Source organism: Hippopotamus amphibius, chromosome 7, assembly GCF_030028045.1.
Source record: "Hippopotamus amphibius kiboko isolate mHipAmp2 chromosome 7, mHipAmp2.hap2, whole genome shotgun sequence".
Lineage (NCBI taxonomy): Eukaryota > Metazoa > Chordata > Mammalia > Artiodactyla > Hippopotamidae > Hippopotamus > Hippopotamus amphibius.
In genome coordinates, this window is record NC_080192.1 from 102,354,034 (window position 1) to 102,381,942 (window position 27,909).

The 27,909-nt window shown below is 37.7% G+C and overlaps 1 protein-coding gene across 5 annotated transcripts in view; it reads left to right on the plus strand.

Moving 5' to 3' along the window:
• The first annotated feature begins 21,456 nt into the window (after positions 1 to 21,456).
• EFEMP1 (EGF containing fibulin extracellular matrix protein 1) overlaps positions 21,457 to 27,909 on the plus strand; it is a 60,588-nt gene continuing 54,135 nt past the window's right edge. The window contains exons 1-4 of one of the 5 annotated variants that reach the window (XM_057743591.1): positions 21,457 to 21,834; positions 23,011 to 23,098; positions 27,137 to 27,185; positions 27,347 to 27,742. In XM_057743591.1, the coding sequence (XP_057599574.1) occupies positions 23,018 to 23,098; positions 27,137 to 27,185; positions 27,347 to 27,742 (526 nt within the window). In that variant the 5' untranslated portion in view covers positions 21,457 to 21,834; positions 23,011 to 23,017. Of the gene's footprint in view, positions 21,835 to 22,005; positions 22,155 to 22,179; positions 22,435 to 22,564; positions 22,584 to 23,010; positions 23,099 to 27,136; positions 27,186 to 27,346; positions 27,743 to 27,909 lie in introns of those variants that run through there. The other 4 variants (XM_057743590.1, XM_057743592.1, XM_057743589.1 and 1 more) reach the window with 4 other exon arrangements.

Sequence of the window (27,909 nt, forward strand, 5' to 3'; positions counted from 1 at the left end):
AAAAAAGATATCTTCCACAGTAGGCATTGGCAAATAAAACCAAAGAACTAACAGTCCTCCTCTTTCCAAGAATACAAAGGAAATTAAGATACTTTTAAAAACACAAAACCATTCATTTTCATAATTAGTTTTCCATATTAGGCAGCTAATAGGTATGATTATAACTTCTATTCAAACACTTCTATTCATCAGTGATAATAACTTTGGCCTTCATTATTTCATATTTCTATTTTTTGACAAATTACCTAGATGTTGGGATAGGTTAACTATCTGAGAAAAAAAATTAATTTCTACTTCTCATGTTTCATCAAGATAAATTCTACATGAATTATGTATTTAAATATTTAAAACATAGTATCGCCAAATTAAAGTGAATATGAATATTTGAATATTCTTGAATTGGAGCAGGACTTCCTACACTTAACACAAAAAATAAAACCCATACAAGGAAATGTTGATAGATTTGATGACAACAAAACTTTTAAATTTCTGGATTTATAATTTCAGAAATATTGTGTACAAGCAATGTTTCTGTACAAAATAGCTAAAAATTCTGAATAAAATATTTTAAAAATCTATTAGAAGCATAACTTAGATGGCAAGAAAATAAGAGAATTCTTCAGAGGCAAAAATGACTTAAAAGATAGAATCCAAAAAGGTAATCAAGCACTAAAGTACACAATTGCTTGGTGGTATTTGCTGATAGTTGCTGATTTCTGGTAGTTTGGAGATTTTAATTTTGATGAGAAATAGAAGACAAGGTCAATTGACAGAAATTAAGGTTAAGACACTTCCACAAAGCTCAAATCATGAAATGAGACATTCTCAGGGAAAAGAGTAAGCTGAAAAAACAAATACCAAAACAAAAACCTTTCTCTCTGCCCCACAGAGGAAGGGATCTGGATTCTGGATTCTGAATAAAGGTAAAAAAGAAGAGAATGCCTGAAAACTCATAACCTCAAGTTACAGACAGAATAGACAAAAATAATAGTACAGAAAATGGTTATCAAAGTTAAAGTGTTCTAAGGTCCTTGTAATGTTCCAGAGGGTGAAGAGGTAATTACCTTTAAACATTGTTAAATTAAACATGCATGCTAAAAACTTTAAGGTAACCACAAAATTAATAGAATTTAGTATGTATAGTTAAAAACTAGAAGAAAAAATAGAATGGAAAAAATTTAAGGTAACCACAAAATTAATGGAAATAGTAAGTACAATTAAAAACTGGAAGAAGAGGCAGAATGAAACAAGCAACCAGCAAATGAAAACACAGGCTAATAACAAACCAATCCAAAAGAAAGCAAAAAGGGAGAAAAAAAGGAATGTGGAATAAATTAGACAAAGAGAAAATGAAAGTTAAGATGGTAGAGATAAATTCAAAAGCAATAATAATCACTGTAAATGAAAAATTTTTGGGGGGGGCGTCAAGGAAGGGAGGGAATACGGGGATATGTGTATAAAAACAGTTGATTGAACCTGGTGTACCCCCCAAAAAATAAAAATAAAAAAAATTTAAAAAAATAAAAAATAATAAAAAAAAGAAAAAAAGAAAAATTGCTAACACAAAGAAAGACCAGAGGCATTACTATATAATGATAAACGAGATGATTAGTTTTCATACAGAAAAGAAAAGAAGAAATTGAATCAGTACCTGTATCAGTTAACTATTGTCACAGAACAAACTACCTCAAACTCAGTGACTTAAAGCAGCTACTGTTTATTATCACTGATATGTCTATGAGTCATCTGGGATTCGGATGAAATCAACTGGGCTCAGCTCATGCTGCCTGACTGAGGTAGCTCTCCTTCTCTTGGGACTAGGAGACTAGCTCAGATATGTTCTTCAATAGCATTGGCAGAAGCAGAAACACACAAAGCCTCTTAAGGCCTAGGCTTGGAACTGATGTCTCTTCTGCACATTCTGTTGGCCAAAACAAGCCACATGACTGATCCCATGTCAAGAGCTGGGGAAATACCATCTGACTTTGTGCAAGGAACTTGAAGCTGCAACCAAAGAGGATACAGTGAGGGGTAAAGAAATGGGACCAATAATGCAACCTACCACTGCATGTGAGAGCATTCACAAAAATCAATTTCAGATATTACGTAAAGGGAAGCAGTGGGGAAAAGTCACAGATGGAGAGAAGGCATTTTCACACATAAAACCAACATAAGATCTGTATCCGGAATATATAAAGAACCCCCTTGGGATGAGAAAAGAAAGGAAGAAAGAAAGGAGAAGGAGGGAAGGAGAGAGGGAGGGAGGAAGGAAAAGAAGGAAAAGAAAGAAAAGAAGAAAGGAAAGGAATAATGAAAGGATAGACAACCCAAAAGAAAAAAAAAATGGTCAAAAGACATGAAAAGGCATCATACAGAGGAACACCCACAAATGACCAGTAATCTTATGAAAAAGATCTCACCTCATAAGTAATGAGAGAAATGCAAAACAAAACCTCAGTAAGGTAACATTTTACAGCCACTAGCAGTTTTAAAGTTTGATAATATCAAATGTTAACAATAATGTGAACAACAGAAACTCTCAAACACTGCCAGTGGGAGTATAAAATGGTGCAAACCCTCTGAAAAACAACTTGGCTTTTTTTAAAGCAGAAAATATTCCTACCCTACAACCCAGCAATTCTAATACTAAGAATACATATTTTTGCACATAAGCACCAGGAGATATATGCAAGGTTTATGGTGGCATTTTTTTTTTCTGTAATATCAGAAACTAGAAACAGTAGGAGTGAATAAATAAATTGTGATATGGCCATACAGTAGAATGCCGTACATGTATTAAAAAGGAAGCATCAACATTAATGCTTCTCAATGAATAATATTTACTGTGGTTTTTTTTTTTTAAAAAAAAGGAAGCTACAAAAGAATTCATAAAGTATGATTCTAGTTCTAAATCATTCCCCCAAAATATGCAAAATTAAATAACATATTATTTAGGAATTGTCTATATGTGATAAAAAATATAAAGAAAATAACAAAATTAAGGAAATCGGTTACCTCCAGAGAGAAGAAGAAATATATGATAGGAGCTCATACAAGCTTTATGAGTTTGGGAAATATACTATTCTTAAACTGGGAAGTGAGTACATGTTTATTTGTCTTATTTTTATTATTCTTCAAAAGTATATGTATGGTATTTACATGTTCATTTGTACAAATGATATATTTAATTTTAAAGATAAAAGTTAAAGGTTTAAACTGTATATCAGAAATATCACAAATATTAAAAGGCAAAAATGACAAAGTAAAAAAATCTTGTATTTATTTTAATAGACAAGTTATAAAATTTTAAAAATCTTACAAATAGATTTAATACAAAAATAGGGTAAACACTGAAACAGACAATCCAATGAAAAATTATAGATGTACATGTAAATACATTAAAAAGGCATTTCAACCTCACTAGTAAGTCATGAAATAGAAATCAGCAAAACCATGTGATGCCATTTTCAACTGTGAAAATGTCAAAGATTAAAAAGAAAAGATAGTAAGGAATAAAAGATCATTCATATTCAACAGAAGGGACTATATATTGATGTACTATTTGGGGGGAACAATTTGGCAACGGATATCAAAAGCGTTAATGTGTGCCTATCCTTTAACCTAGGAATCATGCTTCTATAAATTCATCCTAAGAAAATACACAATCAAGTGCACAAGATTTATGTATAAGGATTTATGGTTAGTAAACTCTTTATAATAATATGAACTTGGAAACTATTTAAACGTCCAAAAATTAGGGATTGCTAAATAAGTTCTAGCAATCTACACAGCATCACCTTAAGCAACCATTAGATGACAGCATAGATACCTAATTGTGAACAAGAAAATGTGCAGATAATAATATTAAACATGGGGGAAAAAGCAGTTGTAATATAAACAGGCATAGTATGACCCCATTTTATACACTTATTACATATATATATTAATATGTGTGTATATGTATAAATAGATATTAAAAGATAGCCATCAGAATGAAAATGTTAATACTTGTTACCTCTGAGTGGCAGGATCTGAGGTAATTTTGTATCTTTTTGCTTGTCATTATTTTCTGTAATAATCATGTATAATGAATAACTTTTTAAAAAATTTAAATGTATTACCTAGAAAAATTATATTGTGTGTAAACAATACCAGAGATAATACAATTACAACTTCTTTAAACTTCACATTTTTTTCTTTATGGTGAATCTGGCACTTTTCAAAAGGAAGATGTTGAGGCCCAAGGAGTACTATGGAATCCAACCAAGACTATGCTCTATTGTAACGTGGCCACAATTTAATACAACAAAGTAAGGAAGTCATAATAATTAAAATCAAATATCAGGGTAAAAATTAGAAAATCTGCAGAAATTTAACAAATTTTTTAAAAAGTTATCTAGAGTTTGGCAATGGTATACATTACATATGGGAACCCTACATAAAGAATGAGAAATTTTCGAGGTTATAAATTGTTTATATACTGTGCTTCCATTATGGGAGTTTGATGTATCCCCTGACATTATACAGTTAATAATGTAAGGAGAAGAAAAACAAAAGGAACCTAAGAGACCATGGGGATTAGTAATAGGACCTAGGGACTTTCACCTCTGGTTCATTGTTTGGACTTTAGCCTACATCAACAAATGACTAAGAATTATAACCTACGCTTCATTCCCAGCGGTTACATGGTCCCCCTTGCCTGGAAAAAAAGTATTCAATCCAAAGAGCAACCTGAGGTGGCACTGCTACTAGGACTCTGCAAACACTGTAGAAATTAAAGCTTAATCCTGATTTTTACTTATTCTCTAAATAATTACACATGTATGAAAAGAGGATATGAGAAAGTAAAAAAATCAGGATACAAGTGGCTCAAATTCCAAGTAAAACTATCCTGTCTAACTTTCACAAAAGTGCTGATGTTTTCGTTAACACTAAATCATGCTGTAATTAGCAAACTTGATCAGTCCAAAAATATTTTAAATTTCACTCCAAATTTGATGTCCTATCATCAAAAGTCCAAGATTTCAGTTATATTTAAAGCATGGTTTAAACCTCCCAATGAGTGCCTCCCAGTAAGAACCCCCAACTCATATATTTTATATTTTTATAGCAAAATATTTTCCCAATAGAGTTCAGAGTTTTCTATCAGATAATGAACAATTATGCCGCAACTTGCTAACAAATGTTCTTTACTGTGAAGACCCAATTAGTTGTGTCTGTTTGACTCACACTGGCTTTCATTCAGAAACTGAATTTATGTGGCGAGACCTGTTCTTTTCTAGAGATATGACTGGTGATTGAATAATGCTAAGTATATGTGGCTAAGATCCCAAAATCTGACAAACTGGATTACTGCTTGTAGATTTAAATTCCAGTTGAGAGCATCTCACAGTTCCCAAGGGCCATCACAAACTGTAATCATAAATGTTATTTATTCATGACTAAATAAGACAAAATTAGTAGGTAGGGGGTTAGAGGGGCAGAGGTGGGAGGTTATTGGAAGGATAAATCTGTCAGCTATTTAGGTTTAAATATAACATTCAGAAGTAGCTCTTTCAGCTATAAAATGATTTGACAAATTTCTAACAAGAGGTTTTTTTGGTAATTCTTTCCGAAGACCCTAAAAATCATTTTACGTTAATATTATAGAGTGATAACTCTCAAAAACTCATTTGTTTCAATCCCCTTTCTAACTCCAACATCTCAAGAAAATTTTACAATCAAGAGAATAGGAAAAAAGACAAAACCAACTAAAGCTACTTAAAAGAATTATGTTACTGAAACTGAGTAGATGCTGCCTGATCCCAGCTGTTGGCTTTTTATTTTTTCTCAAAATCACATTTCAGATTTGAAACGTGAAAATAAACTATGCTCGGAGTACCAAGTACTCTTTAAAAATAAAATATTGCTGGAGCGGGGGGTGGGGAAGTAAGGGAGAATGTAATAGTCTGGGAAAAGCCTGTAATAAACAAACCCTTTCCAGCTTTCTAGAAATTCTGAAGACCAGGAACCAGCCTGAAAACACAATTACCACAGGAGGATTCAATTAAACATACTCTAGGTTCTGTGGAATAACATGACTACATTTGGGTAATATAAATGCTTTGACAGTTGGGTAAAAAAAATGGGATGATCTGTTCTTCAGCTACTCATGGATGGCTTTAGAAGAGATGAGATTCCTGACTCTGGTTACGTCTACCACAAGCCCCATGCACACTGAGTATTTAGTGACAAATAAATCTTAAGCTGGTTGTATGACAACAGGTACCTGGGTCATATAAGAAACCATTGAAGGGGATTTTTATTGAATGGTTTTAAATGAACATTTCTTTTTCCCCATGGCCATAGTTAATTTAGCCCCATCTCTTTCATTTTATTTTGTGGGAAGACTGTAGCTTTACCCTTCCTTTCTTAAATAGTCAATTTTCTGATAGGCATTCAAGTGCTCTAACAAGATTCTGATTATGGACAACCAGTGGATTTTTGGATGGTTTAATGCTCTCCTGAGATGGAAAAGCAATAAAATACCATAGGTAGAACAGCTATCTAAAATATACCAAGGTAATAAGCTATTTTTTGTATATGTTAATAATAGCACATACAGACTCACTCATGAAGAGACATGCGCTTGGAGTCCCTTTTCCTGCATGTGCCCCCGACCAGCCATGACCCCAGTAGTTCCCTTATGACCAAAGGCATTTTCCTTTAGATATATGTTCCTGTGAAGAGTTAAGTTTGTTCAGGTACCAAACAGATAAACAGTGAACAGTGTGTGTTGACCAGTTTAACAATGCACAGAAAGTTAACAATGCACGCATCCTTAACAAGGAGGCCCAGATCAGTCTCAGGTCTCTAGGCCTTAGCTTCCTCATCTGTACACTGCAGACAGTAATAGGTCCTATCTCACAGCACCGCTGGGAAGATTAATTCACACCTCATACACAGTAAGCTTTGAAAACTGTGTCCTATTACTAGATCACAAAGCCACACAAAGAGAAAATAAAATTACTTCATTGTAGAAACTGTTTGCTTTGTTGGTTTTCAAGAATATTCTCGACTCATTAACATTTGTTTAAAATTTAAGTGTGTGTGTTTCTCCCTTCAGTAGTCTACTTCTCCAGTTTTCTTGATAAATTTCAAAGTAGAAGCTCTAAATACTTACATTGAGATTTGTTGTCTAGGAATTATCTATTAGGGAGAAATCAGGGCAGACCTGGATTTTTGTTGGTTTGAGATATATGCAATTTGGGGACCCTCTTTATGAAAAAGAATATGAAATTATGAATACAAAATTAGGTACAGGATCTTAGAAATTTGAGATACAAAATTGGATATAGGGCTGTACAAGCAAAAGGGCTTTTAAGTTTCATTAACTTCAAGGTCAATCCACCTCTGATAGCAGTTTTAACATCAGAAGCATCATCTACTAGTTTCATTGTTAATGCTTACAGCCTAAAAAAATAATAACAATAATTTGTGCTGAAAGGAAGGCAACATGGAACATAGAGTACAGATGGGCTGCTTTGCATAATATTATGAAAGCAGAATTCTTGTTACTCAAATAATTTTACATGTATAAAAGAGCCAAAGAAATCCTAGAGCCAGTGTCTTTTATAATGTCAAGAATTCTTGTATGAAATGAATAAGCTATTTTCAAAAATTAGATTCTTGTGACTTGCTTTGTTTATAGCAGTAACTATAGCTACTTTTAAGTTCTCTCAATTAGTCACTATGAAACAGAGCTTTGTAGCAACTTATCAGATCTCAGATACACCAAAATTCTTAAGTAGAAAACATTAGCTTTGATCATAAAAAGACTCTTCTTTTCAGAGGAAACAGTTTTATCACCTAACATTATTTTCTTCACAATACTCTTGAAAAATAAAATTAGCATACATCAAGAGAGATATATGATATTAAACCTAGCATCTGTGATTGTAGCCAACCTGTAATTCCAGACTAATCCTATGCATTTAATGACATACAAACGTTAAATGTTTCATAAATCGAAATAACTTCTTGACTTGACAGCAGCCACTGTCTCTATTTTTTATTTTTTACTAATTATTCATTATTTTTTATTCAGTCAAATCTGCTACAGTCTGGTTTCTACTCCCATGCCTCCCACTAAACTGGTCTCTTCAAGGTCAAATATGACCTCTGTTTCTAAATCCAGTTGACAGTTTTCAGTTAGAGACAGATATACTTGAAACCCACTTATATAGCACCATGCAGCCCAGGTTGCCTAGTGTGGCAAACAAGGCCTCAAGACCCAACACCAGCTTATCCCTCCAGCTTCAACTCCCTTTCTCCCCGCTACTTGATCTCTTGACTCCATTTATACTGCACTGCTTCCAGCTCCCCTGGAGGCTCTCTAAGTCTTAGTGAAGGGCCATTTCCTCCCTTGTCAGTAACTAACTTGACTTATCCTCCAGGACTGCCTTAGATGTTCCTCCTTTTGGGAAACAAGTCTTCCTTGGCCTCCCAAGGTGGGGCTAATTGCATCTTCCTTGTACTCTCTGTGCTGCCCCATCACATTCCATTATAAATGCCTGATTAGATGTTTGACACCCCACCAGACTATAAAATCCTTAGGGGCACTAACCCAATGCTTAGTACACAGTATGTGTTCTACAAATATTTGTAGAAAAACTGAGGGACCAATAAGAATTTTTAAAATAATTTGTAAAATAAATAACACACATCCACACACACACAAACCATCCAGATGATTTTACATAGATATTTGGCTAAGTTTTACTTTCTATTCATAGGATTCAATTATAACAACCAAATGTATTTAATAATTTCAAATAAAGTGCAATACCAGTTAATCAGCACATAATCACCTAATTAAATCTAATCACCAAATTAAACACTGGTATCTCTGTATGGCAGTAAAACCAATAATTTAGTCTACATTACTGCCTATAAATGGTTTGGCTATTAGGTTTATATTTCACAGAATTTACTGATTTAACAGGCTACTTGAAGAACATATAGTCACTGGCTTTATAGTCTATTAATTTAGGAAGAGTCTATTAACCAGTTTCAAATATATGACTAAGAGCTTTCTCATATAAACATTATTTCCACAAACTGGAAGTTAGTCAGACTTAATGAGTTACCACTTACAAATAATGGAAATACATGTTCACTTCCACTTTTAAAGGACTTTTGAGTTTGCATGTATCTTAAACATTCTATGAATTTTAAAATCTCACTGTTGTCTAAATGAAATAGTGAACCAAAAGAATAAGACATAGTCCTTACTTTTACCAATTTGCACTTTAAGAAATCTGGTTGGAAAGACTAAAACATACACAAATTAACTCTACTGTATTTCCAAGGTCCATTAAGCAAGCAGCCTCTTCAGGTTTTTCTATATTCCAAAGAAAATGCAGGAAAACAGAGTCACAAAGAGAAGCTGAGAAGCATTTGTTGAAGCCAATCACCCTCGACCAGAGGGTGGGAGGAAGGGAGCCATGTTCTTGATATCACTCCTGGGTATGCTAGAAGATTCTTCAACTCAAGCAGAGCTTCCAAGAAAAAAAAACCATTCAATAATTCATCCACACTTTTTTGTTGAGAACTTATTTCATGCCAAGCAGTAACACATAGGTGGATAAGCAGAAAACAGCCCCTGCTCTTGTGTAGCTCAGACTCAGATGTAATGAATGTTTGACAGCAGCTTATTACTGGAGGGGAGAAAAAACTGAATGTCTTAACTCTTATCCCAATAATGTGCCTTTGTAACTTTACTCTGTTACTATAAGCCACTTCCCAGACCTGGATAACTATCTTACAAGTGTGTAGTATGTGTCTCAAAAACTACTTTGGATTTCTCCAGAAAGGATTAAGCATTATCTGTCTACCCTGCCAAATTAGGATGCGCCAGAAACTCTGCTTTCTTCTTTGTATCCCTAACTCCCAGCCCAGGGCCTGGAACACAGCAGGCACTCAAAAAGGAATGAAGGGATTAATATTGTACAGAATAAGAATCCAAGAAAATAGGATTCCAGGCCCAGCTTTGCTATTAAATGTGTGTGTGTGTGTGTGTGTGTGTCTGTGTGTGTGTCTGTATCTGTGTGTCTGCCTGTTTTCAGGTAAATTTCTTTATCTACATAATAGAGGAGTGGTATTCAACCTGTGCAGCTGTGAGGTATAATCTTAAAAAGAATATGAATGGCAAAAGAAGTCAAAGAATGAAACAGCCAGTACTGGTTGAATGATCTTTGATAAATATGAGGATATGAGAATAAGAAGGGCCTGAAAAATGATCCTCAGGCTGAAATATAGAAGACAGGAATCCAGTTCCTTTTACATGACTCTGAAATGTTTTATTTTATTTAAACTAATTCTTAACCTGTTCAACTCCAGTTTCAAGGGTATTTATAGCAAAAGGAGTAAGAATGAAAGGGAACAGGATACCCTTATTTTCTATGACCCAATTGTTACCTATCCCATGTAAATGCAATGATGTTGCTTTAAGCAACCTAGCTTTTCTCAACAACTGATAGAAAAATAAATAAGCGGCTAAAAGATGGTAAGGAGGAAAGACACACAGCAGATGCTATGGGGAAGAGGAGAAAGGTAGTAGTAATTAGACATATTACCAATAAGAGCAAGCACATAGCAAGATTAGCAGAACTTTTCAAGGAAAATCCACAAAGAAGTCTAGAATTAGCAAATGTTCAAATGTTCTTCACTCTGTGGTGGAAGTTCAAAATCCTTTCTATCTTCATTATCAACCAACAGATCACCCTTGCAGACTAAAGTATAATTTGATGTCAAGATACATATGCCATGTTCTCTGTCGAAGTTCAGACATCTAAGTTTGTTGAACTGGTAGGGTGGGCCTGCTGGAAAGTGATTTACATTGGGAGAGTGAAGAGCCTCCTATGGAAAACCCAAGCTTGATTCAATAACAAGGACACAGTTGTTGGGGAGGAAAAGAGAAAGGTAGCAGCATGTCCTGTGGATAGTATCACAACTCAGATTTGTCCCCATGGCCAAAGGCTTGCATACTGATTCCTAAAAAGAAAAAGGTGCTGATCAGAGGATAAACTCAAGAAACTGTTTCTGCTATTGACTGTGTAAATGTTGATAGCCAATGCAAGGCCACTTTGGTGCTCATGTAACATGATATAGCTCGAGGTGGAACAAGACTATTTCCTCACTTATGCATTGGTCCAGGGCAGTTTCAGAGCACTGGAGCCTCCAGAAAACAGTTCACTTTGAAACCTCAAGGGCTCCAGCCCAACTGTGGCAGCCACAGTGCCCAATAGACTGTGTTGTCTATGACATAATTCTCTAAGAGAACTATGCAATTTTGCAGGCTCAGCACCTCCCAGCTGTCAGCAGAAGTGAGAAGGATGCATTCATGAGCCCATGTAAGACCCCCTCAAGCCTGCCCTGCCCAGAAGGAGAGAATTTGGACTTTAGGCCCTACAGTAAAAAAGATACGAAAGCCAGAAAACAGATTATTATTCTCAATGTAAGCCTGTTGTGGCCTGAAGAAACTTGAGTAACAAAGAAACTAAGAGGCCAGCCCTGCCTGCTAGCAAAGAGGTCTAGACTAATTCTGCTTTCTGGGACCACTTAACATCCCTGGGCCTCTGTTTCTTCATTTTTCTCTAATAAACATATTTGGAGCCCCAACTAAGAGCCATTCTACTTGAGTGCCAAGGATATCAAGATTAATATGACCTGGCCTTTCAAGGAGGTTTTGATCCTGTAGGGGAGACATACACACAGACAAAGGGAAATCATAAACTGTAGGTCAATGTAATGAAAAGAGAAATGCATGTGCTGTTGTAGTGTACACAAGTATTTAACACAATTTGTAAGTGGCACAAAATGAGAGGAATAATTTTCCCATCAAAGCCAGATTTTCTTTTTGTTTTATTTTGTCATGTAATGTCTCTAAGCGTTAATTTCCTTAACTGAAAAATGAGACCACACTTACAGCTGTTATAAGAAATTGAGATCATTTACTTTTTAAAAATTAATTAACTAATTAATTAATTTATTGGCTGCATTGGGTCTTCATTGCTGCTCACAGGCTTTCTCTAGTTGCAGCTACTCTTCATTGTGGTGCACAGGCTCCTCATTTCAGTGGCTTCTCTTGTTGAAGAGCACAGGCTCTAGGTGCGCGGGCTTCAGTAGTTGTGGTACATGGGCTCTATAGTTGTGACTCACAGGCTCTAGAGCGCAGGCTTGGAAGTTGTGGTGCACAGGCTTAGTTGCTCCGTGGCATGTGGGATCTTGCTGGAGCAGGGATTGAACCTGTGTCCCCTACATTGGCAGGCAGATTCTTAACAACTGAGCCACCATGTGCCTTTTAAAATGTTTAGTACATTGTCCGGAACTTAGCATACATGTAAAACAGGTCTCCTTAAGGTCTTTCTGATCCATCAGCTTTTTAAAAAAATAAGATACCTCAAAAAAAGTCTGTATATGCTATTATTGTAATTGGGGTTTTTTTTAAAAAGTCAGATTTTCAGTCAACCAAAATAGAGCATGATTATCATCCAGGAAACTATGGTAGTTCAATTCAGTAATGACTAGAACCTAGGGCTAGAGATTGTTCATAGAGAAAATCAAAGATAAGCTTTACAAAATATTACACAATATGAAGAGATGTTTAAAATATAAATGTTAAGAATAAAACGATACAAAAAATCTTGTACATATATATAATGTACATGTTCCAAAATAACAATATTGTCTACAGTTGCATATATACTTAAAATAAATATGGGAGAAAGAGAGAAATCAAGAGAAAGCAAGGAAGTGTATAGAAAAGTCTGGAAAGAAATAAACCAAATGTTAACAATATTTGTCTCTTAGAGCGATAATATTTAAGTCATTTTGATTTTGGATGATTTTAATTTATATCCTTATATTTTCCTATTTTTATAAAATATCTGCATTGAGCAAATATTACTTTTAAAATCAGAAAAAAAAATACTGTTGTCAAAAAGTCATTAGGAAGAAGGAAGCTACAGAATATTCAGAAACATAATAAATTCATTTTTAAGTGTTAGCAAACAACTGAAAATAAGCTTCTAATCAAGATTGTAATTTTAAAACCTGTTGTCATACTCCTTTAATATACTTCTTCAGAAGAAAAATAAGTGATATTTTGTCTAAAATATAGTTGATTCATGCATTATTTTTAAATTGCTAGTTATTAGTTAACTCCAGCCAATAATTTCTGAAAGTGTTTGAGAAAAGACTAAGTGATAGAAATTCAGCGTTATGTACACAACAGAACCCCACTTCCTTCACAGATTGGATAGTTCCTCGGAGAGAAGAAAAAATAACTCCTTAATATGGCAAAACTTATATCTAAACTAAGTTTTCCCAGTACACAGAGAAGGAAAATAATAACAAGATATTCATAGAATGTTCCAGGTATTTAAACCGGCTATCTAGAGATTCAAGACTAAGAGTAGGTTTTATTTTTATGCATCTGGATGTGATCGACTGAACCACAAGCCATTTTGTATCTCACCTTCTCTCCAAGCCAAACACTCAATAAAAAGATGAGGATGCCAACAAAGATGGCACTATGTAGTATCTCTACTCTTCATCCCACAAACGGCTGATGAGTATCTACCAAGTGCAAGGCTATCCTCATTTCCTCAGCAATACAAAGATAAGGCTACCAATTTCAGCTCCAAGGTGGGTGAGAGCTGGGCTTTAGCATGGACTAGGGGCAGTGTCTTTGGAGCTTGCAGTAGGGGCAGATACAAGGGTCGCTTGCCCAAGATCTGTAGAGCATAATGTTAAGCAGAAATAATACAAAAGCCAAAATCAAAGTCAGGCTGACCAAGTGAATTGTCAGTTCAAAGGAGGGTATAGGCTGAGAGGAGGACTCCTAGTAGGAGGCAACAGGTAGAAATCAAAACAGAGAAGAGCATTCACAGGCTAGCGACAGGTGAGAAATTTCCTGAGGCAGAGTGCATTCTGCATAAAGCTCCATAGAGCATGTTCTGCAATGTGGCTTGGACAGGAGGTGGACAAATGCAGTCCCTGCCTTCAGGAAAATCACAGCCTGGCAGGAGACATAAGATCTATTTCATTCTGCACACTTACATGTCAGCTCCACCCAACAACCCCCTGAACTTTGAAACATGCCTCAGTCAAATCCTCAATTTGTGCTGTATGAATGGATGATGATATTGATTATGTCAAAGAGACAAATATAAAGAGGGCAGGGAAGTGGAATGCTCCAAAGAAAAGGTGTCAAGACACCTGGTTCTAGTTCTTGGCTCCACTACTAACAAGAGTTAAGTTGGACAAGTCATCTAAGCTCCAAGTTTCATGAAGGAATTGGAACAGATGGCTGCTAATATCCCTTTTTTTCCTTCTCTTTCCTTTTCTCCATTAAATGAATTCATCTTTCTTAAATCAGATTGGAAAGTCCTTTCTGATACTGCCATTCTTCCAAATGTATTGAATAAATTCAAGGATTTTATAACTCTTGGCTCTTTTAAAAATTAACTGCAATTGAAGTATCTGCTTGAACAGTTATTTAAAAAAAAAAAAGCAACACTTAAATCTAAGCAATATCCTTGCAATATCTCCCTTGTGGCTATATAAACTTTTAACCTCTTACCTTGAATAGATTTCCACATTTGCCCTATTTAATCAACGATAAAAGTCAGATATGTCTTTCCTTATATTTTTTTCCATTAGCAGCATACTGTAAATTCCAAACAGGAAGGGTTTTTTTTCTCTTTCCACATTCTACAGTGAGAAAGAAGTTAATGCTAGTTTATCAAAATAATTTACACCTTAAAATACCTCTAAGGGCAGAGTGAAAATAATAATGTCCATTTGATTTTAGGCTTTGGTCTCAGCAGTTCCATTGGTATAGGATATGACATACTAAGGGAAAAAAATCATAAATCAGTTTTAGTAATGCTATTACATATTTTTTTAATTCTAGATTTCAACATATTCAATGTCTTTGATTTTGTTTGAACAACTTCTCCCTAAAAAATTAATTTAAATATTTTCAAAGAGATTTTAAAACCTGTTTTATTATCTATAATCAGTATCAAGATACCAGATTAAGTATTCACAAAAGGGCAGGTAAGGAGGATTTTCTATTTTAATAAAAATCCTTAATGGGAGGAAAAAAAATAATTCAAATAAAGTAAAACAAAATTGGAAAGTAGAACATTACAAAATTCTAAAAGTCAACAAAATATTATGGAAAGATTCCAAACTGGCAGAAGTGGGAGACTGATGATCCATTTTGTTAAATTACATATAGAAATAAAATTACTAATTTTCAGGGGGTATTATTTCTAACTTCATGTTCCACAATGCAATCATCTTGAAACCCCATCAGCCTTGATTAGCCAAATGAAGTTTCCGGAAAAGCTAATTTTGAAAAAAGAGAGGGAGGAACTTGTCGCTGAAAACAAAATAAAGCTTCACATCTGTGTTTGTATCTGAAGTTGCACTGTAAGATCTGATAATTTGTTAGAAAGCAACTTTTGGTTTTTTGGTTTTTGGTGGTTTGTTTTGTTTTGTTTTGTTTTGCAAGGCAGTGGATTTACATCATACGTTTTAGCTCTCCAAGGAAATTCTAATTACTGGTTCCAATCATTTCTGATTGATTTGCTTTTTATTCATCCAAGGTATTCTCTGCTCTATGATGAAATCAAGCCTTCAATAAAATTCCAAAAATTTCAGAACAATTTACAAGCTCCAGATGACTGAAAGTTTTCTCATGTCCGTTTGGCATTCAGAAGGAGAGTTTCACCAAATATATTCTGAAGAAGAATACATCTGGCACTCACTAAAACAAACAACTCACCAATGACATACTTGCGGCAAATTAATATCACATAAATGCAAATTTGCCAATATTCTGTGAGGCCAAAGCTGCAATCCAACCTCCATGTATTTCAATGAGTCTTCTTCTAAAGCACAGGCCACCAGTCACATAGGCTAATGATTGAGGGTGTTTTAGCAATCAAATTTAATAAACACACATTATCTTCTGTGTAGAAGTTTATAATGGGGTGTGTGTGTGTGTGTGTGTGTGTGTGTATTAGAAAAGACTCAGCACGTGCTGAAAGCCCTCTTAAATTCATTTTTTCTCTTGGCCTGATGCTGACTCCAATTCAGTGACAAAAGATAAGATAAAAATCAAAGAATTTTAGCACTAAAAAGACTATTAGAAGCTACCTCTTCCAAGGACTTGTTTCAATAATGGCAAGTGTATCAGAAATCCATATGTGTATTCACCACAAGAATATTTTCTTGGAAAATAATGGTACACTTAGCTATTCAAAAATATTGAATTTTTAAGCATCAATATGAAAGCAGACCAAGAAAATAAATAATTTAATCAACATTATTCTTACAGGGACTATCAGTGTCTGTCAGTGATCAAATTTTATCATGTCACTAAGAAATCTAGTATTTAACAAATGAACTCTTTCTATGAAAGGCAAAGACTTATACAGCCAAATCTGGCCCCAGAATTGGCTTCTTTTCAACAGATTCATAAGGGCATATGCTTTCACAAACCAACTGGACCCAGATATTGCCTGATTTGGCTACATGGCCAAAAACTGTAGACTATTTCTGCTATTCATGTCTTGGTCTCTAGAACATCAGGGATACCCAAGGTTGGGCACAGTTAGCCTAAACCTTAATCAGCCACTCTTAGAACTGAGCCACATTGATACGACATCTTTGATTGGGATGTACAATCGAAAGCAAATGGAGATTTAAAGTGCAATTCGTAGTCATCAACATCTGTGAATCTCTTCTGAAATTGTCATTTTCTCCCCCACCAAACAGATCTTCGGATCTTTAAAAATCTCAGATTCCCGTGAGCCCATAGCAATTTAGCAAGAATTTATTACAATCTCCAGTCTCAGCCTGCTCAATCTACACATCTATTTTGAATCTCTGTAGTTGTACCACATTGAAGAAATCATCCATGCTTGTGTTCTATCCCTGCAATCCTAAATTCAGTTGGTGGTGGGGAGGCAATAACATAGAGGAGACTTCAGAGCAGAGATTCTGGCACCAGACAACCTGCTTTTGAACCCCTACTTTGCTGTTTACTACCTGTATGAACAGGGTGACTCAATTTCCTTTCTAGTAAAGTAGGCATAAAAATAGTGCTGTTGAATTAACACATGCTTGCTTCAGTTCCTGGCATGGTGTAAGTACTACAAAAATCTTAGCTATTACTATTTATTACCAGTAAGGAAGTATAATTTTATAAGCCACTTGCAATTCAAAAAATTAGGTATCTCAGAGCCATTTATTTAAAAAATACCATTGTCTTAGGATGTTGCTCAGTGTGGGGTCACAGACTTCCATGACCCAGTCATCAAACTGCAGTAGAGTAAGTGTCCAGACCCTGATTCCTTTAAATATCCCATAAACTAGAGAGTTATACACAAGAATATGAAGAAATTTTTAACCTCAGTAACCTCCTTTATTCTATCATGCAATTAATCTGATCACCTGATTTAAGATAATTCCGTGATCAATAATGACAACAGCAGCAATAGCTATGTGCAAAGAACTGTACTAAGAGCTTTGTGTGCATTTTCTTATTTAATACTCATAAAAATTCTATGAGATAGGAATTATCATTATCCCCATTTCACATGTGAGGAAACTGAGGCCCAAAAAGGGTTAAGTAACCCCTTCCCAAATTCACACAGTGGGAGTTGAACCCAGGCTCTCTGGATCTGAGCCCTACACTACACTACTAATGCTTCATTGGGGGTTATCATAGTGTGTGTCCATCATTTCTGAACCAATCACTGTGTCTGTAGATTTGATGTTGATTGGCAGAGCCTGAGCCACAGGCTCACCCAAAAAGTCTAGAGTAGGAGGCTTCCTCACACTAGCAGCAAGACATTTTCTGCTCCAGGTAACTGAACATGTGACTCGAACTGGCTTGAGCCGTAAGGAAATATATTACCTCACAAAACTGGGGTGCAGAGGCAGGACAGAGTTCTCGCTTGGCTGTTTGGAAACTCAACAATCAGGGCCACATTATGACTTTTATGGTTCCTGGGCACGTTTGCCTTCATGGGCCCCTTTCTCCATGTAAAAATCATATTTTACAACTGGTATAAGGACAAATATGATCCAGATTGGACGATATTTATTTTTTCCTTCTGACTTTAAAAATTAAAACATTGTGGAGAACCCCTAAAAGTATCATGAGTTCTAGGGTCAGTTGGCCCTCTGAACAATCCATCAAGATCCAGGTTCTTTCCATGTGACTGGCCATGCATCACCTGCATCGCCTTTACGCTCACGCTGGCTTGCCTCTGGGCTGTAATATGGCTGCCAGTGGCAACTGAGGCAAAGGGCTCCACAGTTCTCCACTGTGAGCTTGGAAAGCCTTTTACCTAAGAAAGAAATCCTTCCCTTCAGTTCTAATTGGTCGAAGTGGGACAGTGGGCTACCCTGAAACACTAGTTAGACAATGCCATTGCTGAGTTCATTACCTTAGACTAGTCAGGATATACACTATTGTAAGGAATACCTAAATAATCCTGGGCTTTGTTAGGATGGAGGAACAGTCTGCTGTAGCCCATCATATTATATATTGTAATAGCTAAGAACAATCATTCACATATGTTTGACATTTGATTGATGAGTTTCTCAATCCCTACAATCTTAAGAAGTAGAGGGTTACCCTTCCCATTTTACAAAAGCAGGAACTGAGGTTTATAGAGCTTACAAGATTTGCCCAAAGTAAGCTTTTGTAAATAGTAAAGAGGACAAGACATAAAACAAAAAATTAATGTTAGACTTCATCAAAATTAAAAATTTTTGCTCTCAAAAGACAGCAGTAAGAAAATGAAAAGGCAAAGCAAAGACTGGGAGAAGATATTCAAAAAATATATATATATGACAAAGAACTTGCAGGGAGACTATATTAAAAAAAACTCTCACCACTAATAAGACAAAAAACAAAAATAAAGAAATGGATTAAAGATTTGAATGGGTTCTTCACAAAAGAAGACATAATGATGGATAATAAGCACATAAAAATGTTCAATATCATCAGATATCAGAGAAATATAAAATAAAACCACAATGAGATGCCACTTACATACCTACCATAATGGCTAATATTATAAATTACTAACAATATCACACAGAAATTCACATATTGCTGGTAGGGATATAAAACGGTACAGTCACTTTGGGAAACGTTTTGGCACTTTCTTATAAACATTCTCATACTATATGACCCAGAGGTTCCACTCCTAAGTATTTACCTAAAATAAAGGAAAACATTTGTCTACACAAAGATTTCTACATAAATGTCCATGACAGCTTTATCTATAAACAATCCAAATATCCATCAACAGGTGAACAGATAAACCAGGGCATATCCCCACAATAGAATACTATTCATCAATAAAAAGGAATGACCTTCTGATGCAACTAACAAGGATGTGTCTCAAAAGCATGCTGAGTGAAGGAAGCCAGACACATGAAAATACATACTCTGGAATTCCTTTATATGAACTTCTGCTGAAAAATTGCTGCAGGGGAACGAGGATGTAAGCAAGGAGACCAATTAGGAGGCTGTAATAATTCGTGCAGAAGATGGTGGTGGCAGGACTTCCCTGGTGGCACAGTGGTTAAGAATCCGCCTGCCAACACAGGAGACACAGGTTCATTCCCTGGTCCGGGAAGATCCCACATGCCACGGAGCAACAATCACATGTGCCACAACTACTGAAGCCCGAGAGCTCTAGAGCCCGCATGCTGCAACTACTCAAGCCCAAGCGCCTAGAGCTTGTGCTCCGTAACAAGAGAAGCCACTGCAATGAGAAGACTGTGCATCGCAATGAAGAGTAACCCCTGCTGGCCACAGCTAGAGAAAGCCCACATGCTTTCTGGAAACGGAGACCTATCAATTCTGGATACAGTTTGAAGATGAAGCCAACAGAGTTTTCTGAAGAATTGAATGCAGGGTGTGTGAGAAAAAGAGAAATCAAGGATGACTCTGTAATCCTGGATCTGAGCAAACGGAAAGATGAAATTGCTATTCATTGAGATGGTGAAGCAGGTGGGCAGAGCAGGTTGGGAGAGAAAGGGTGAGAGTCAGAAGGCCTGTTCAGTTTGAAATATCCATTAGGTGTACAGATGAAGATAACAAGTCAGTTGGAGGTACAAGAAGAGTTCCAGGCTGGAGATGGAAATTTGGGAGTTTTAACATACTTTTTCTGTAGAAAGGACTGAAGATAGGTAAAAAGAATTCAAAAAGTAGAAGAAAATGTCTATACAGATCTTTTTACTATACAAAAGCAAAGTCCAATTTGTTAAAGTTTGGAGGTCATTAATGACTGGGAAAACAAACGTTTGAATTTTGGTAACAAAATCTTCAATGCTATTAACAGAACCCCATACACTAAAGTAAGGCTCAGGGTCATGAAGCTCCTCTGATCTCGTCCAATGCTGTGTGGCTTGCAACCAAGCTGGCCAGATTGGCAACGCATTGCATACCCCAGAGATAAGGAGACAGGCTTCCACCTGGCAGCCTCTCTCTCTCTCTCCCCCTACCATCTTCTCCCCTTTAGCCTGCAGGGAAGGGGAAGGAGCTGCTGAGGTCAGAGTCACTACCTTCAGCTTGCATATTGTCTCATTCGTGAAACTGTATTTGCTTCAGAAGGCATGACTGCCTTGGAGGCAAAATATTAATCTGACTTTAGAGTTGGAGCTTTCAAAGATAACCGCAATCTGTGTGGTATGATTTGAAGAAGCCAGAAAAAATACTTTTTTTCTCTCCAGATTCCTGAAATTCCACCATTAGTATGAAAGGTGAGAGTGAAATGCCCAACTTTGAATGACCAGGACTGGGGGCTCCCACAAGTGAATGAGTGGAGAGAGGAAAAGCAGTAGATGAGAAAAGGGGCCCATAAAAGGGGGATTTCAGAGACCAAAACCAACCGAACCTCACAGTTCTGTAAGTGTGAGTTCTACTTGGCCCATTCCCAGCACCTTGAGCAGAGTAAGTCACAAATATTTGTTTAATGAATGAATTCTCTTTTTTTCTACATTTGAGGAAGCAGATCCTTCCCCACTCAAAAAACAAAAAGTATCTCATACGGGGATATGTGTATAAATACAGATGATTGACCTTGGTGTACCTCAAAAACTGGTACAAGAGTGTAAAGCAATTATATTCCAATAAAAAAAAAAGTATCTTAAAGGCGAAAGAACCAATTCTACGAGTGGGGTTAGTTTACTCTCCGAGGATTCACTTAATGGGGAAAAAATAAGCAGTTTCTCAGGACGCTCACAACAAGCTCTCTAGGAGAGCCGTTTTCCATTCCTCGGGGCACGAGAAATCGCCCGGGAGGCTGGAGCATCACCAAGGCTGATTCAAACTCCAAACATCACATGCCGAACGTGCCATCTTCTGCCTGGAGTTCCGGCGCGTCTGGGAACTAAGGGTGAAGGGCTGGCAGGAGAGCGCCGGCGGGCGGTGGAGAGCCCTTGGAGGAGGGGGCACAGACCCAGCTGCGCAGCGCGCCCTCCCGCCGGGTTTGCAGCGCTCGGCTCAGCCCTTGCGCCTCCCTCAGCTCTCTCCTCCGCCCCCCTTCGCCCTCCCCTTTCCCTCCCTTTCTCCTCCTCCTCCTGCCGCCGCGGCCGCTGCCAGACCTCGCCAGTTCAGACCCACGGGGCTGCCCTCCCCTGCGCTCTCCCCTCGCAGCCCGGGCCCGGAGCGCAGCGCGGCCGCGCAGGTAGGAGCTCCGAAACGGGGGTCACACCAGCGCGCCCAGTGCCAGCGGGGCCGCGCGCCAAGGAGTAAGTGGGGTGACCTGAGAGGCGCAGTGGACCTGAGAACTGCCCCGCACTGTGCAGGATCTCTCTGGCAGAGAGGGAGGTGGAGGTGTGCGGTCTAGGAATGTGATCTGTCAGCATGTGCGAATACCGGGTGACATCTGTTTGGATGGGCATGTGTGTGCGTGCCGACAATCAGACGACAGGGCTTTGACCACAAATGAGGTTTTGAAAGTTTCAGGGGCCCAATGTGTGAGATTTAAGCCGCACCTGGATTCCACGGGAGCTGGTTAGAAGCTGGAGCGCTGAGCAGCTCCCTGGGGACGGCCGCCTGTTACCATACAGTTAAGAAAGGGGACTTCGCCTCCCTGGGGGCGCCTGGCCGGCTGCCCTGAAATGGGTACTTCGGGCCGCGGTGTGGTTGCCCAGTTCCGGTCCTAGGCAGCCCTGACGCTGAAGGCAGCATTTCTGGGACCGAGGGACTGATGAGGCGAGAGGGTATGAGAAGCCTTGGGCTGCTCCTCTACACAGCTTGGGGCTTTTAAACAAAGCTGCGCACAGAGAACGCGTGGAAATGCCACTTCGAGAGTTTGCGCTGGGGAATGTGAGAAGGAGCTCTGAAGGGCAAGTATTCTATACTAGGGGAGGAGATTGCTCCCGAGTTTTATTTTGGTGTTTTGTTTAAAAAAAAAAAAAAAGTTTTAAGCCAAGGTAACTCATATGGGTTCACAGGTTTTTCTGCTGAGCTGTGCAGGGAACTTAACTAGCTGGAGGTGAGCTTACAGGGAAAGCCTTTCAAGGGAATATGTGATTTGCTGCCCCACTTTAACCCTCAAAGAAAATGCACCGTCTTCTTTGAAATTAATTACCCTGTATTCTTTCTCTTTCATCCCCTTTCTCGAGCCTGTTGGGTAAGTGCAGTATAAAATGCACGCTGTATATCTTTCGTATATATTTCAGCGCAGCCGGGCAGAGTAAAGTGAAATGTAATTCTTTAGCCTCTTTAACAGTCTTTGGTGCCTCGTTCGGCCAAGGGAAGGTTACGGAGGGGGAGGGGAGATGAGAAAGTAAGTTGGAAGTTTGGTATGGTGGAGCCTCAGCCTCCTCCGCCTTCCCTACCTTGCTTGTTACTTTACAGGTAAAGATTTATTCCCCCCGTAGCAGATACTAAGCATCGGTTTGTGCTGTGTTTTCTTTGAGATTCACGATGTTGAAAGCCCTTTTCCTAATTATGCTGACTCTGGAGTTGGTCAAGTCACAGGACACCGAAGAAACCATCACGTACACGGTAAGGGGTGATGGAATTTGAGATAAGTGCGGTTCAGCGGGATTCTGTGGCACAAGGGAGACTTTATCCACTCCTGCCAGTCTATGTGGGCTGTTCTCTGTGGAGCATAATAAATTAAACAAAAGTTAGTGGGGTTCACTTTAAGATTCGCTGTAAATTGCCTGTCCTTTCAAAAATTCACTTAGATCACCATTTGAGATAGGGACCACAATGTAAAGATTTGTGCAAAGCCATAAAGGGAAAGCACTTTAAAACAAAAACCAAAGTAAGCTACACGTCTCTGACACATTCAACAAATTAATGGGTATAAGTAATTGGAAAACCTGAATTCCTATATACGTGCAGATGAAACCAGAACTCAAGGAGTAAGACTCAAGTCAAATGGGAATGTTAAACATCACAAAGGCCCATCACCTCATTTGTGCATGTGACTTATGTTCTTGTGTAAGTGGACTTTCCTGACCTTATAAAGGCTATTATTCATTTACGGTATAACTGGTAACTCACATAAATGCCATTCAGATAGACTTTATGTGTTACCAGGATGCAATATTTGGTAAAATAGTGCTAAAAATACATCGTGTGAAATTTGGTTTTGCATTTTCTAATTAGCATATCTGATATTTCCAAGTAATTTGATTACTTAGTTAATTGTATGGATATAACCAACATTTAATAAAATAATTGAAAATATCATCTAACCCCTCCCACTACCAGGAATGGATATGGTGAGAACAGAGGGCAGTGCTTACCTCACTTCTGGTGAATTTGTTTGCACCTCTGTTTTGTGTTTTCTAGTCTTTCATCAGTGTTGTGAGGCAAATGACATTTGTCCTGGATCAGAATATGAAAAACATATTTTTCTACTTGCTCCCAATTTAAAATTAAGTAATCTTACTCAAAAGAATGTGAAAAATTCTTGAAAATAAAACTCTTAAAAGTGAGCTAATGTCAATTACTGGTAATAAACATTATCTCACTTTTTTGATACCAGATTATCCTCAGAATGTTAGTATTCATCTGGCAAATATTCCTTGTTGTTCAGATCACCTATAAAGCAAATGGGATTTAATATAAATATTTTGTTAACTTAAAGGTAAATGTAGTGCTTCCTCTGCTGAAGATAAAGCAAGATAAATGAATACGTGTTGTTTATCTTCAAATGAAATTGTTTTGTTACTCAGGCTAAACTTACTACCTTCTAAAGCTAAAATTAAATTAGCTACCTACTTTTATATTCATCTAATAAAAGATTTTATTGCTTTCACAATTGCTTATCTTGTACCCCCTTCCCTTTGCTAATCACCTAAATTTTACTAATCTTTAGCAGAGAAAGTTCCCTGTGGATTAAACACTGTAGTTTTAAAACCACTAACTAGGGTTCATCATTATTATAACAGGTTTCCCAGATATGACACCCTTTTTGTGCTAAGATTAGATCTATTCTCTTTTGAATTGTGTATGCCTATTTGTTCATAGTTAAAGGACAAGATGTAACTATTTTTTTAGTATCTCCACTGTGGAGACACTAACTCCTTTCATCCTCACAGCAAAATATGAGGTAAGTAACATTCTCTTCCCTCTGCAGAAAGTAGAACTGAAAATCAGAGAGGTATCTAACTTGCTTAAGACTACACAGCCAGTAAGTGGTGAAACTAAATTCAGTCTAGGCTTGTGTAACAGTAGATCCATATTGAATGTACTTGAACTGAAGACCTAAAACAAAATGCAAGTCTTCTCTATTTAGCATACAGATTTATTCAAGTGAACTGTCATTTTGCCTGACTTGAAAGATACTTTTCAGAAGGATGGGCTCATATCCACAGGAAACCTCGTATTCTTTTCATACTAAAGATAGGGTCCATTCAGTTACTCACTCATCAGGTATCTGCCGTGTGCGTAAGCAATTCTCATCACCATCCAAAGAAGTTAAGTTTATTTCTTTACTAAAAAAATTCAGACATTAACCTCAGGGAATTTACCTTGGGAAGATACTTTTGAAAAGTACAAACTATTATACAGATTATACATGTTGCTAAAGATATACAAAAGCAAGAAGGTAATTAATGTTCATACTGGCATATTGAAGGAGGTAGAACTCTGTACTGGTTCTTGAAGGAAGTGATGACTTTGGATTATTATAAAAGGCTGAAGAGGCACCTCTGAATCAGAAAAAGTGGCATAATCAAAGGCTAGAAGTGAAAACAGCAAGTCCAGTCCAGGAGGTAACAAGAAGCTAGGTAGTGGGGAGAACCTAGAGATGATAATAGTGTGAGATGAGAGCTCTACAGGCCGCTGTGAGCTTTTGGATGGAGAAGCAGTGTAACCAAGAGAGCAAAGAGAGATTGTCACGGAGGCTTATGTGCAGCATGTAGAGATATGGAGACTAGCTAAGGAGACTTGCCTACTCATGAGGCCAGAAAGGCTCACACCAACGTGGGAGATATAGAAATGGACACAAAGTCAGCAGAGCTTGAAGGAAAATAATTGGAAAAGTTGATGTTAAAGTTGTAATACTGGGTCCTGAGAAAGGTGGTAGTGCCTTGGACAGTGTTGGGGAAACTAGAAAGAATTAGTCTGGGAGATAAAGTGAGTTTAGTTTTCACCCTGTTAAGTCTCAGAAAGCAATAAAATATCTAAATTCATCTCTCTGTCTCCATTCAGCTATTTACTCTCCAAGCATCTGTTGTGTGCCAAGCAACTTTTGGCTCTTATAAAAGAATTTAAGTTTATTTATTTGTTTATTCTATTTTTGCTCAATCCTTCCTGAAGATTCTTCCTCAAATCTGCATCTGATCAAATGTTTTCTTGAGCTTAAAATTTCTTCAGAGGCCTCATTACTAATACCAATGTTTCTCAAGAAGTAGTCCATAGGTGACTTGTATCAGAATCACCTGAGATGCCTTTTAGGAATTCAGATTCCAGGCCCCCAACCAAACCTACAGAATCAGAACATTTGGTTGGGCCCAGGAATCTGCATTTTAGCAAGCACCAGAATGATTCTTAAGCATAATAAAGCTTGAGATTCATTGACCTTCAAGGTAGAATTCAGTTCCCACCTATCCCAAAGAAAGGTTTCCCAGGTTTGACCCTACCTACCTCTCTAACCTCACTACACCCACCCAGGACTACTTGCAGCTCCTTCCTTCTTTAACAACTTTGTACATTTGCTTACATGCTCCTTCATTCTAGACTTCCCACGTCTCCCTGGAAAAAAAATCCTTTAAGGCCCAATTCATTTGTAGCTTCACCCATAAAGCCTTCCCTTCCACCCTGTCATGCCCACCCACAGCCATGGGTAGGGTCCATCACTCCTTCCACAGGCGTACTTGTGTCATGACACCAGACATCTTGCTCCAACTTATCTGCCTGTCTGTGTCCTCTTCAGGCTTATGAGCTGCTTGAGAACAGGAACAAAGTCTTAATCATCTTTGCTTTCCCAAGGACTAGTATGGTGCCTGGTGTGAGAAGGTACTTGACAGATGGTTCCTTCAGTAAGTGAACTAGAGAGGACCTATAGGAACTAAAGCTAGGAGACAGGCCATGGTGTGAGAGGGAGGCTCAGGACTCGACTGTATTGGAATGATAAGGAAAGCCAGGTGCTGGAATGCTCTAAGAGGATTTGAAGAGAGAGGGAATAGTCAAGAACTGAAAAAAAGAACTCAGCTGATTTTTTTTTTTTTTTGGAAAATTTACAATGTGGAAGAAGGGGCAAATAAAGCAAAAAAGCAGTTAGAGATATTGCAGAATATTAGTATTGGGACAGAGAGAAAGGAATTTCAAGAAGATGTATGGGCAAGTAGACCCAACGCAAGTACAACAAAAGAGTTGAGACAGTTGGTGATTGAGAATGGATCCCTGAAGCTGTCCAATGCACAGATATGTCTTTTTTAAAAAGCTACAGAATGTTAAACTACCCATCTCATCATCTGTCTAGGACTGTCGTACAAAGATTGTTAAAAACTTTTAGAGTGACTTCTTAGAGAATGGATACTCAATTAACTGTCTCCTGGCCCCATCCTGATGTTTCCTTCACAGCAATGCACAGATGGATATGAGTGGGATCCTGTAAGACAGCAGTGCAAAGGTGAGCCAATTTCAAAGACTTCCCATCTGAACATAGCTCTCTGTCTCCATCTCATATGTCCTTCATGTCCTGCCTGTATTATACCCAAAAGTCATAAGCAGATATTTACATGTTGTTTCCCCTCTAAGAAGATTCCTGACTTATATTATTACTGACCACAGATATTGATGAATGTGACATTGTCCCAGACGCTTGCAAAGGTGGAATGAAATGCGTCAACCATTATGGAGGATACCTCTGCCTTCCTAAAACAGCCCAGATTATTGTCAACAATGAACAACCTCAGCAAGAAACACCAGCAGGCGAAGGTATGGGTGCAGCTGCAGCAGCCACCTCTAGCACAGGCGCTGGGGGTGTAGCAGCCAGTGGCATGGCAGCCACTGGAGTCGTGCCTGGGGGTGGTTTTGTCGCCAGTGCTGCTGCTGAAGTACAGACTGGCCGAAATAACTTTGTCATCCGGCGGAACCCAGCTGACCCTCAGCGCATTCCCTCCAACCCTTCTCACCGGATCCAGTGTGCAACAGGCTATGAGCAGAGTGAGCATAACGTGTGCCAAGGTAAGCGTGACTTCCTATGTTAATGAGAAAGTTCTTGCCCAAGTGTACCTGCGGTGAGGCTGGTAACAGCTCATATTTATTGAGAGCTTCCCACTCGCCAGACTTTGTGCTAAGCACTTTGCCTGCATTATCATATTCAATCATCACAATAATCCTAAAAGGTAGCT